The 12,792-nt window shown below is 34.5% G+C and overlaps 2 protein-coding genes across 2 annotated transcripts; both read left to right on the top strand.

Moving 5' to 3' along the window:
- The first annotated feature begins 317 nt into the window (after positions 1 to 317).
- LOC124397133 (5-hydroxytryptamine receptor 3A-like) lies at positions 318 to 4,458 on the top strand. Its single transcript, XM_046866647.1, has 10 exons — positions 318 to 439; positions 542 to 602; positions 839 to 996; positions 1,101 to 1,145; positions 1,234 to 1,340; positions 2,134 to 2,303; positions 2,450 to 2,571; positions 3,090 to 3,300; positions 3,439 to 3,594; positions 4,012 to 4,458. Exons 2-10 carry the CDS (start codon positions 548 to 550, stop codon positions 4,266 to 4,268), a joined length of 1,281 nt encoding a protein of 426 aa, XP_046722603.1. The 5' UTR covers positions 318 to 439; positions 542 to 547; the 3' UTR covers positions 4,269 to 4,458.
- A 3,829-nt stretch (positions 4,459 to 8,287) lies between these two features.
- On the top strand, positions 8,288 to 12,792 carry LOC124397135 (5-hydroxytryptamine receptor 3A-like). The gene is made up of 10 exons (XM_046866650.1): positions 8,288 to 8,534; positions 8,624 to 8,681; positions 8,838 to 8,983; positions 9,078 to 9,122; positions 9,208 to 9,308; positions 9,955 to 10,124; positions 11,360 to 11,469; positions 11,559 to 11,766; positions 11,905 to 12,066; positions 12,484 to 12,792. The coding sequence occupies exons 2-10, from the start codon at positions 8,627 to 8,629 to the stop codon at positions 12,732 to 12,734; spliced, it is 1,248 nt and encodes a 415-aa protein (XP_046722606.1). The 5' UTR covers positions 8,288 to 8,534; positions 8,624 to 8,626; the 3' UTR covers positions 12,735 to 12,792.

Here is a 12,792-nt window from a genome sequence, read left to right as displayed (position 1 = left end):
AAACTACATGCTGTGTTCTATTGTACTCTGTAATGAACTAAAACCCAAGGAAAATATCGTGAGATCAGATTCGTCTGCCTTTGTGCTTTTAATTGAATTCCAGCTGGCTAGAGAGTAGAGGTTGTAGACGTGCACAAAGGTAATTAATAAAGTGCTATTATATACCTATGTGTTCAAACAACGAACAAATGCTTGTGTGGATCAAACAGTAATAGCCAGAAAAGCCAGAATACACAATTTTGTTCATGTTTACAGTGTAGAGGTTTAACTATGAGCTGTGTATATTGTTCAGTGTACACCACGTAAGCAGGTAATAGAAAAGAATGGTGGCGCTTATTAAGAGCCATCTGACATTCCCCTTCCTCATAACACTGAGGAACTAATATAGAAGAACTGGAACCAAGCTGGGATGTTACAGTACATTCAACTCTTTTAAAAGGTATTTAAGTGCTAATTTCAACCTGTTCAAATTAACAAATGTAAATTGATAGAAGAAAACATCATCCAGGATACATAATTACTATGTGTTATGTTTGAACAGTGCAGCATGGTGCCAGCTGAGAGAATCCAGAAACTTTCCAACATCATTTATTATTTAATTGGTAAGACATGTAACATTAGCTGAAGTGTTTTGGGAATGTAAAATAGAATCAAGCTTGCAGTGTTGATCTTTTGAGTGACAAATCAAAAATGTAATTCAACTAGATTTTGTACTATCAGATAACTTTAAGAAATGAATTTTAGTGATTTACTGATTTTACTGATTTTACTCATTTAATCTTTTCTATATAGTGAAAGTATTATATGAATATGTGCATTGCCTCTGCTGTTTTCTAAGTGTGCTCCAGCTTTACAGTTGGCTCGTTGGCAACGTGTGTCACACGTCGTTGCCTGGCTAGCAAGCTGATTGCAATGCAGCTATTCAGTCCTCCGATGCCGCCGGAATGTACTATTACTGTAAATCTTACATCCATTCAATATGAGACCCTGTCTGTGGTTAAGTATCCACCTGCTATGATCTCTTTGATTATTTTCATCATTCATTTTATTCTTAGCATTATTGATGATTGACTGGTATTTTCTGCGTTTGTTTGACTTAGAATACAAAATCCCTGCATTTCTCAAGTCGTATTAGAGTTGATATGGTAAGAATTTGGTTCCTCATAATAGACATATGATAATAAATGGCTAATAATTGGACAGAATCTGGTTTTATCTTTCTTTCTTTAACAGGAATGGAACGACCCAGACCTTGCATGGACAGACACGGCATACAATTTTCCAGAAATTATGATGCCAGTTGACACAATCTGGACTCCTGATCTAACTGTAGACAATGCGTAAGTTAATGTTTCTTCTTTGACTGGTGTGTTTTTGTGCTTCCTGTCATTGGTAAGATTTGTTGTTATAATATGCGTAAGGAACAATTGTATATGCTTTTGCCAAAGTGTAAAAAATAAATAACTGTGCACAAAATCTATTAATATTACATGAAATATCAAAGGGTATTGCAGTAAGGTATTGAATTGTGGCAAATTATCAAAGTCCTAATTCGAATTATTAACTACTTCACTGGTAATTTAACATGATTAAAAACTGTTTAAGCAAAATGTATTCCATTTATATACAAATAGAATAATTGCTCAAACTTTTTTTTTTACCTTAAAAATGATTCTATTATTTTGTTATATACACTATATGTACAAAAATACTGGACCCCTGACTTTTCAGCCATGTGGCACTTCCCAAACTGTAACCTTTGGATGCAGCAGCATTATATTTTTTCCAATTTTCACCCTCCACTTGAACTAGGAGACCCAAACTTGTTTCTACATGACAATGCTTATAAGACAATGATTTACATTGGATGGATATTTTTTGACAGATCTTGAGTGTCCTGTACAGAGCTCTGACCTCAGCCCTACTTAGCCTTTGGCTTTTGACTACACTTGAAAGATCTAGCAGAAAATCTTCACAAAATAGTGGAGGTTATTATAACAGCAAATGGGAAACATATATGGGGTGGGATGTTCAAAAAATGCATAAAATCTTATGGTCAGGTGTCCATAAACTTTTGTACATATTGTGCATACAGTAAGCACAAGTTTTTATTCCGTCTCTCTGTGAATGTAGAATCAGCACGAATGTGAAGCCTGTCTCCACTGATATATTAGTGAAACAAGATGGGACTGTGCAACACGCTATCCAACTGTACATTACTGTGGTGTGTGGAATCAACCTTTTTACCTATCCTTTTGTACGAGATGGGTGCCCAGTAGCCCTCAATGGATGGAGTGAAAACAGTATGTTAAAGATTTGATTTATTTAAGATAAAATAATCTGAGATTAAATTCATTTAATTGCAGATGGAAAAAATTCGACATAAAAGCATTATAAAATATTGATATTAAAGTGCTACTAATTGAATTTCACATTTGTATTGAATTAGCTTGTGGCCTACGCATCCTCTATGGGTCTGTGTCATCAGTTGGAACAAATCGAGGCGAATGGATAACTTTGTCAGTGGAGCTAAACCAGGACAAAGAAAGGCTGGACCGCAATTATCTCTATGTAATTAAACCTATTGATTGTAAATTTTATAAAGAGAAGTTTATGCTAGTTAGGTATAAACTATGAATTATGAATTATAAATGTATATTCTTTCTCTATTTATTTCTGTGAAGTTGCTTGGTGCTAATATCCATTTTTTAAACTGCTATACATTGGCACTGAATTAAAATTGTCTTCATAATATTAGTGTACGATTCAGGCAAAAGGATGTAAGGCCAAAATACATATTTTTTTGGTCTAGGCATGTTTTTGAAATGTATTGGCTCATCTGTAAATCTGTCACCATGTAAATGCTAATCCTAAAAGTGTCAATAAAAAAGGGGATTTACACCGTTATTAATTATTAATTGATACTATTGATACTTTGAATTGATACTAAGAAATATTATTACTGTTAGAATTAATAATTAATTCTAATAGTAGTCAGTTGTATAAATATCTTCTCTCCTAATTTTTCTTTTTCAAAAGCTTCCAAATTACAAAAAATTCTCTAATTCTCTCTTTTCTGAAATTCTCAGGTCACTATGTCCACCAACCCGTTCAATACAATAGTGACACTCCTTCTCCCCAGTGCACTTATCATGTTAGCTGATTTGGGGAGCTTTGCTCTGCCACTGGAAGGCGGAAATCGCAGTTCCTTTAAAATCACACTGGTGCTCAGCTTTACTATGTCCCTGCTCATTCTCACCGAAAACCTGCCTGACACCGGCCTCTGCAGCCCCCTGATCCGTGAGTCGATTCCTGGCTTCATATAAATGCTGATTGTTTTAGACTACCAAATGCAATATATAATATTTTATATTAGAAATACAATAAACCTAGGAAATGTGTACAATTGTAATGTAATGTTTGGTTTACATTCACCAGGTTATCACTTTTGTTTCTGCTTGATCATTTTGGTTTTGAGCTTGCTGTTATCCATGGTGCTCTCACGATTTTCTGACAGTGGTGCCATCTTGCCCAGGAAACGACAAAAGCCATGCGAATCAAGCTACATCAACCGCAAAGATGGGATAAATAAGGGTAGGCCATGAATGCAGAGTAAATATTTACAAACTGCAAACCATATAAAACATGTACCATATCCTGTAAAAGACTTTTCACATTTAGTGCAGATGTATTTTCATATGTGATATTTTTTTTTAATTCTTGATTCATTTACGTATAACGCACATGGTTTCATTTTTTCAGACAGAATATTCTTACAAAATAAATAATAATTATTAATAATTATATAATGAATCTAATTCCAAACCGATAGACATCCTATTACACTTTTACATACGATCCAAAGAGACTTTCTGTTTGTAAACCAAGATTATGTGATTTGGAGAGAGACCTATTCAGAAACCTATTCAGCTCGATGCACCAATAAATATAAACAGCTGAAGCTAAAAATACAGTATATGATTTAGGAACTCTGTGTTATCATTTGGACAGATATGACCCTGAATGGTATGTCTACAATCTCAGATGAAGTGACTGCCAAGGACGCTTCAATCCAGAAAATTGTGACTTTCGTGGAGAACATAGAGAAAACGAATGAGAAGACAAAGAAGAGGCATGAATATGCAAGTCGGTTTGACAGAGCCTGCTTCTGGGCCTACCTTTTCCTTGACATTGTTTATGTCATTTGTGTGATTGGTATTACTAGAACAGAGTTTTGTAAAATCAACAATTTCGATTTCTGGATGTAATATAACTATTGTTGAGGTCATAAAGAAAATATATTATATTAAAAACAGATATTATTAAGCAATGATTTAAGGGAGTTCTAACACATGTCTTGCAATCCATTCTTTAAAAGGGTTCTGTAAAAGACTGTTTCCCAGTTCCTAAATATAAAGTAACAATTAGTTGTAGTCTTTGAAGAAGGAGGTCTTATAACATTATTATTTACATCCTGCTACTAGCTATTATATAAATATTACCAAAGGCATATATTTAATGCTAAATTTATAATGTTGTTCATTGTAAATACTTGGTCTATATTTGTTTTTATTCATTCTATTAATGAATATGAATAGCAGAACATATATATATTTAAGGAAACATAGCATGTATATTTCCATAGTTATATTTAATGGTTTTTTTTAGATAAGATGTATCATTACTATGCATTCTTTTTCTCATAATTTCAACATTATAAATGATGTACAAATTGCAAACTAATAAATAATTGCCGCCACGAGTTTACAGGTCTCAGCCTCAATTTCTGCTCTACAAAAAGGTCTAGAATTGTTTGTGGTTAAGTGGCAAATCTCCTCTAGTATTTAATTAAAGTTTAACAAAGTTATCAAAGATATGTAATGTTAAAACCATGTAAGTTGTATATTTCATATAGTAGAACCATATAAAGATGCTTTGCAAGATTTGACAAAGATTAAAAAAATGTCAAAATGATTTTTTTGGATGTCAAAGTTGAAGTTATTGGCTTATTGGGCATATTGGGAAAAGTCAAACCTCAAGCAGGTTGCATAGGCTAGAGCCGAATGAAAAATGAAATAATATTGACAGTGTTAAAATGTTTTACATTTTTTTACATACAAAATAAATGCTAAATATAAATATAAATATAAAATGTTTCTGTACAATTTTAAATTCATTATCATAAATTACATCATCAATAAAGAGCTGGTTTCAGAAGCAGTCAGAATCCCATGACAGTAATTATGCCATGCTTAACAGACTGATTATGATTAGACCTTTCTTTCTTCACACTCTGGCCTTCCTATTATTTTGGTAAATGCTGGTTTTAGGTACAACCTGTTTTTTATTATTCTAATTCTCTTATTTTTGTGTCTTTTCTAATGTGGATTGTGATATGTTTACCATGTTGTGGTTGTTGATGTCACTGTCTTTAGAGCCTGATGATTATGCTGTGCAATACCTGTGTGATTTTCCTCAGCTACAAAAGCTTTTCTTTTTTTTTCAGGCTTACTTTTAGCCAATAAACAGCTCTCTGGTGTTTATATCAGTTTATCCTTTTGAGCAATATAAACTGTCTTCACAGGTGTCACACAGAGCTCAAACTGTTTTTTAACAATATTTTTTTACAATCAATCAAATAAAAAAAGGCACACATGGGCTACACAAAACATCTGTCAGTCAGAATATATTTAACACATGTTATTGTAAATATCAGGAAACAGAAATCCATTTTAAAATCTATTGTTTCATATTTCTCTTTTGATCTCAAAAGTGAGTTGTATTTGCATACTTACATACATTTATATATGCCAGTTTTTGAAGATGCATTAAAAGTGCATTGCATGAATGTAAAAAATGTAATATATTTTACAATTCATATATATTTTTTTAAGATTTATATTTAATAAATCTTGATTGTTGGTTAGTCATTTAATATGATTTTCTCTCTATTATCATGCCACATTTAAAAGTGAATTCTGTTGCACTAGTAAATGACAACATGCTTATATGTTACACTTTTGTTATGGCAATGACATGTAAGGGCAATCATTTTTAGTTATAAAAAACAAATAGTTTAATGTGCTGCATTAAAGCAATTTGAATATATTTCAGTACAAATAGAATTGCATTGTTGTACAGTTGTTGTCTATTTTAAAACACACCACACTTTTGCAAACACAAAATATTTGATGTAAAATTCTGATATTTACTGCATTACTATTGTTAGGTCACGTCCCTAAATCCCTCAAGTTAGCAGTTATTAAGCCCCTCATTAAGAAACCTAATCTGGATCCAAACACGCTATCAAATTACAGACCCATATTAAATCTTCTGTTTATGTCTAAGATTTTAGAAAAGATTGTCGCTGCCCAGTTATGTTCCTACTTACAAGAGAACAATATATTTGAAGAGTTTCAGTCAGGTTTTAGGCCCCATCATAGCACAGAAACTGCTCTAGTTAAAATCACTAATGACCTGTTTTTAGCTTCAGACCAAGGCTTCATCTCACTGTTAGTTTTACTAGATCTTAGTGCTGCATTCGACACTATAGACCATGATTTCCTCTTAGATCACTTACAAAATTACATTGGCATTCAGAGACAGGCATTAAGCTGGTTTAATCATTTATCGTTACCATTTTGTAGACATAAATGGAGAGCTATCCAGGTTAATGCTAGTAAATTATGGCGTGCCACAAGGTTCAGTTGTAGGACCCCTGCTTTTCACAATATACATGCTTCCCTTAGGAAATATTATTAGAAGGCATGGAATTAGCTTCCACTGTTAAGCTGATGATACCCAGCTATATATCTCATCAAAACCAGGCGATACAGCTCAACTGGCTCGGATAACTGAGTGTATAAATGAATTAAAAGACTGGATGACCCATAACTTTCTACTATTAAATTCTGATAAGACAGAAATTTTGCCCATCGGCCCAAAAACCAGTACACAGAAACTCCAGCATTTCAACCTGTATTTAGACAGATGTTCTGTAACTATTAAACGGTAAAACGGTAAAAGACCTGGGAGTTAGTTCAGAATGCGGCAGCAAGAGTTCTTACTAGGTCAAGAAAATATGATCATATAACCCCAATCTTATCATCCCTATACTGGCTACCTGTTAAGTTTCGACTACAAACTACTGCTTCTTACTTATAAAACACTAAATGGTTTAGCTCCCATGTATCTATCCAGTCTTTTAACACGCTACAATCCGTCACGCTCCTTGAGATCTCAAAACTCTGGACTTCTAGTAGTTCCTAGAATAGCAAAGTCCACTAAAGGTGGTAGAGCATTCTCACATTTAGCTCCTAAACTTTGGAATAGTCTTCCTGACAGTGTTCGGGGCTCAGACACACTCTCCCAGTTTAAGTGCATATTAAAAACGTATATTTTTAGCAAAGCCTACACATAACACACATCACATCATATCCTTGTGCTCCAGAACATCTGATCACATGCACATTATCAACTTGTGCTGTTAATATCATGAACAGCAGCTACGCTTATTTCTTTCCACTGCTTCTCTTTCTCTCCCCATCCCGAGGAATCCTGAGGTTGCTCCAGCTCCAGTCACGTCCCACCTCATGAAGATTATGGACCTTTAAAGAAATAGATGCCGAACTCGCAAACTTCCCGTACCACCCAGAGACGTAACAGTACCAATTGGACCAGTGCTCATGTTAGTTCTCTCTCTCCAGGGTTTTGTATTGTTTAAAGACTATAATCACACTCTTGATGTCACCCAAATGAGGATGGGTTCCCCTTTTGAGTCTGGTTCCTCTCAAGGTTTCTTCCTCATGACATATAAGTGAGTTTTTCCTTGCCACAGTCGCCACGGCTGCTCATCAAGGATAAATGCACACCATTCACCTTGACTGTTGATTTCTGTAAAGCTGCTTTGAGACAATGTCTGTTGTGAAAAGTGCTATAGAAATAAACTTGACTTGACTCTACTTGATTATATTTAAATCCAGACCACATGCAAATTTTCTGGCTTTAAAAAAGTTCTTGGTCAGTGTTGGTAAAAGGAGGTTCACTGGGACATAAAAGTGCCCATAGTTCCTGAAACACCCATATCCATGTCATTATTGGTACACTGTGAAACCAGTTGAGCTAACAGCCTGAGTAAACCAACAGCACCCAGCTGTTACAACATGACTATAATATTGTTCAGTGCCATTAGCATCAAGCTCTACAGCAGAGACAATGGTCTACTTTCGGTCAATACCTTGTGTATATGAATTGCTGCTCTGTTGAACATGGGCTTTTAAAATGAAAGGCAATTCAGATAATTCATGATAATAATCAGCAATAATATGGTTAACAAACAATAAACAAACCAATCACTGAGACACATAGGATGATTATGACTATCTTCCTTTAAAGGCTCTTTTGTTGTGTATTCTGGACATCTCACGTCATACATGTTGAAGAGCCAGGCGTGGTACCTTTTAAGCTGCTGTCTAATGCCTGTCCTCTGGAAATTCTCTGAAGAGCTGCCGGGAAACTAAAGGAGTTACAGTCTGGTATGTAAAATGTTTTGCATTTTTAATTTGGAATAAAAAAATCCAACCGATTAGTCTAACAACAGTAACTACTTTTTGTATTGCTAAAGGAAATGGTGTCCTCTAAGATGATTGCAAAGTCTCTCATTTTCTTGTACTTTGTGAAAGGTAAGCAGTGAGATTAGCTGTTTTTGTGTTTTAGAATGTACTATGAAGAGTATAAAAGTGTTTGCACATAATGGTATTCCATGAGAAATTGCCAGTGAATGTACAAATTGACAACAACTAAAGTACTAAAGTGCTTCCAATTGTCTGCTTACAAAGCATCAGTGGCATCCACCACGCAGTGTTTGTCACGTCGATGTCTGGCTAATGATTTCATTGATAAGGAACGCTATAGTGCTCCACAGACTTCGGATTGTTTTGTAAATATCAACCTCACAAACATACAGTATGAGACCCTCTCTTTCGTAAGTATTTTTCCACCGTCTTCATTTATTCCAATTTTCTTCTTTAAATATCTACAGTAACTATTGTCTGCTTATTGTTTGTCTTTTTTGCAAGAATTTACAAAACTTGCGATTCTCTAGTCACCTTAAAGTCTACATGGTAAGACTCATTCAGCTTGTATGCACCGAGAGCACATAACTACATCTCTTACACACTGTATTTTAACAGAACTTTATTTTAACAGGAATGGACAGATCCAGACCTGGCATGGACAGATTCACAATACGATGAAGTTTTGCTCCCATATAATTATATCTGGCTCCCTAATCTGACTGTGAACAATGCGTGAGTTAGATTCACTTTTTATTTTTGTCTTTTTTATGTGTTTATGTTCAGTTGGCAGTTGACGAATCCAGTGTGGCACTTGAGAAGAACAAACTCTGAATATACTGTTCAGCTTTTCCTATTGTTTGATACAGAATCTTTAGTCATCAAGGGCTATTTCACTATATACATTTTATTGTTTATTGGAAAATGTTATATGCCAGCATGCACATATACACTGCAAACAAATTATAATGAATAAAAAAAAAAAATCTGAAAATAGGCAAATTGAGCAATTTTTCCTTCTAGGACAAATGTTTTTTAAGCTAATATCAATATCATATTCTTTTGACAGAAATTGGCATTATTGGGCATTATTATATTATATTATATTATAGAGAAACATTATAAATTAATTTGCAGTAGAAATTTATCATAAAAATGAGCATATGTCTGCATTATAGTGTATGTGTATGCGTAAATATAATTAATAATGGTCCCACAATAAGAAATTGGGTGAATAAATAAAAAAAATCCTTAATTTAAGATATATTCACTTGCCAAGATATAATGTTTTACAAAGATAGATAGAAAGATAGATAGAAATAAAACCAGGTTATGTCCATGTTATCTTTTCTAACTCCAATCTTTCCTTTTTTGCTTATAGCATTTACACGGCAGTGCAGCCTCTTTCAAAAGATATATATGTAAAACGAGATGGCACAGTGAACTATGCCATACAGATGCACAGCACTGTGGTGTGCGGTATAAACCTCTTCTCCTATCCCTTTGTTAAGGATACATGCATAGTGGCTCTCAATGGATGGAATCGAAGTTGTAAGAAGCTTTTTTTCAAAAATGTTCAAAACTTCATTCAAACTGCATAGTGTCTGAACTGCATGACCCCATCACTCGCTGAGGAGAATCCACATAGTGTATAAAATACAGGTTCTGGGCTAGTCAGTATTATTACCGTATTACTGGGTGATGTTACTGTTACTGTTAGTATTACTGTCAGTAAGAATGCTATTTATTTTTATTCCGCATGCATCATTGAAATCAGACAAAAGGTTTAAATAAGAAATGATGCCAAATTTTTGATTTTAAAGTTTAGATTTTTTTTAACCAAATAGATCAAACCAGATACTATTCTTGACATAGACATGCTAGATGTGGGCAAGTATGACGTAAAGTTCAAACAGGCAGCAATGCTTATAGTAACATCCTGTGTATGGCAGTTCTGTGGGAGGAAATGACCAGGGAGGGTTTCAAATCTAAACCTAATTCCCCTGTTTGAGTGAGCCTGTGCACACTGTAGCCTTAGATTCCTGAACAAGTGCAGTAGAGCCTGATTTGGTTTTTTATTAGTCTTCCATTCACTTCCCGGTTCAATATCTTGTGCCATTTGAGGTGCTTTATTTGCGAACCATGGTTGTCAAGACTGGTCATTACAGTTATTATAGCTTTCCTGTCAGCTTAGACCAATCTGGCCATTCTCCTTTTACCTCAGCAAATCTTACTTCTTCTCCCACAGAACTGCTGCTTACTGTATTTTTTTGTTCCTCGCACCATTCTTTGTAATCTTTAGAGACTGTTGTGAATGAAAATTCCAAAAGATTTTCTAAAATACTTTAAACAGCCTGACAGCAGTAACACCCTGCCATGATTATATTTAATTTGAATATTAACTGTATCTCCTAATCTGTATCTGGATTATGTTATGCATTGTGCTGCTGTAAAATGATTCTAATGTAAAAATAAATGTTTATTTAACTACATGACAGAGCAAGAGTACAGGATTTCCTTATAATTTACATAACCACAACGTGGCAGGTGAGTGTAGTATGTATTTGAGACATGGTTGTGCAACAGGCTAAAGGAGAACGATTTGCAGATGTCTGTAACAATATCCTCTTAAACAAATAGACAAAAGTACAGGTATCTTTCAAAAATCTTGTGTTGTCTAGTTAAATATTCTATGTTTCTACTGCTTTAGGTATGATAGTTTGGTAACTACAGTACATATTCACTCATAAATAGGTGTACTGACATTAACATATTTGAACATGCAGCTTGTGGATTGAAGCTTCACTATGGGACGATAACTACAGCTAGAGGTAATGAAGGAGAATGGCAAACTTTGGATGTGTCATTCCATGGGGGACAACAGAGCTATCTTCAAGTAAAGAATCTGCTATATTCTAATAACAAGTGGATTATGAGTTCAAGTAGCTTGGCAAATTTTGTGACTTTTTTATTTTTTTTGTGCAGGTCACTCTGTACCTTAACCCCTTTAATTCACTGGTGTCACTGGTACTGCCCACTGCACTGATCATGGTGGTCGACCTGGCGAGTTTTGCTCTACCTTTGAGTGGTGAACGAAATCCTTTCAAGATCAAGTTGGTGTTCAGCTTTACCATGTTCCTTCTTATACTTTCCAGACAACTGCCTGAGGGGGGTCCCTGCAGTCCTCTGATCTGTAAGTGGAAATCCCAGTTCACACAATAAATACCATCATGCTGTATATTTGAGGATGATTTTGCTGTATAAAGCAAATTATTTACTGTATTTACTAATGATTTCTAGCTCATCATATTCTGCTTTTTCTCTTCATAAGATTATCACTTTTGTTTTTGCCTGATTGTGCTGGTTGTGAGTTTGCTGGTATCCATGATGTTGTCTCGACTGGCCAGAACTGGTAGAATATTACCTGCCAAGTCACAAAAGCAGAGTGGATCAAGCAGCTGTATACAACAAGAAAGTGCGTTTCATCAAAATGGTAAGAAACTTACCCATTTTAAACCTTGGGTTGTAAATGACAATTACATAAATAACAATATCACTGAATCTAAATGACAGCAAGAATGTGAGACAAGACTGAGAACAAAAACCCAATAATTTCCCAGTTCATTATTTCAACTACAGTAACTGGCTTAAGCTATCAGCTGCCAGGAGCAAATGACAACATATACCAGCTTTATAAGTGTATACAGCCAGTCTCAGTATTAATGACATTTAAACCATCCTGCTATTAATATGCTACTATAAAGGACATTCACATCTTTTTGAAATTTTTGACATCTTTATGCTAAAAATGAACAATTTTCTTAATTGTTTCGACACTTTCCAACATATTGTGACTTTACTTAGCCTTAGCTAGTTAGTTTGGTCCAAAATGACTATTCTCATTTTACAGACACTGAAATCAACAGCATCAAAGCCAACTCTGTGGATCTGATGACAGAACTTACCTCCATTCAGAAGATTTCAAGCTTTGTCAGCACTATGGACAAGGAGGAAATGGAGAAAAATAGGAAACAGGACTATGCAAAATCTTGGGACAATTTCTGTTTTGTTACATACTTGTTCTTGGACATTATTTACATGTTATGTGCATTTTCCTTCTTTAATACAAAGCGGTGTAGCAGCAATAAGCTAAATTTTTAAAATGCCTGTTAAGAACATGATATATTATTTTGTTGTCTGATTGTTGATAACACTTGAA

The sequence above is a fragment of the Silurus meridionalis genome, chromosome 14 (genome assembly GCF_014805685.1).
Source record: "Silurus meridionalis isolate SWU-2019-XX chromosome 14, ASM1480568v1, whole genome shotgun sequence".
NCBI lineage: Eukaryota > Metazoa > Chordata > Actinopteri > Siluriformes > Siluridae > Silurus > Silurus meridionalis.
Note: the sequence above shows the minus strand (reverse complement) of the source record. Positions and strands in the feature narration are given on the sequence as shown.

Bases quoted from the DNA above. Each gene is read 5' to 3' on its own strand.
- LOC124397133 (XM_046866647.1), top strand. From the start codon at position 548: ATGGTGCCAGCTGAGAGAATCCAGAAACTTTCCAACATCATTTATTAT. The intron at 2,572-3,089 runs GTAATTAAACCT...TGAAATTCTCAG, and splicing joins TGGACCGCAATTATCTCTAT to GTCACTATGTCCACCAACCC. The intron at 3,301-3,438 runs GTGAGTCGATTC...TACATTCACCAG, and splicing joins CCTCTGCAGCCCCCTGATCC to GTTATCACTTTTGTTTCTGC.
- LOC124397135 (XM_046866650.1), top strand. From the start codon at position 8,627: ATGGTGTCCTCTAAGATGATTGCAAAGTCTCTCATTTTCTTGTACTTT. The intron at 9,123-9,207 runs GTAAGACTCATT...TTATTTTAACAG, and splicing joins GTCACCTTAAAGTCTACATG to GAATGGACAGATCCAGACCT. The intron at 11,470-11,558 runs GTAAAGAATCTG...TTTTTTGTGCAG, and splicing joins GACAACAGAGCTATCTTCAA to GTCACTCTGTACCTTAACCC.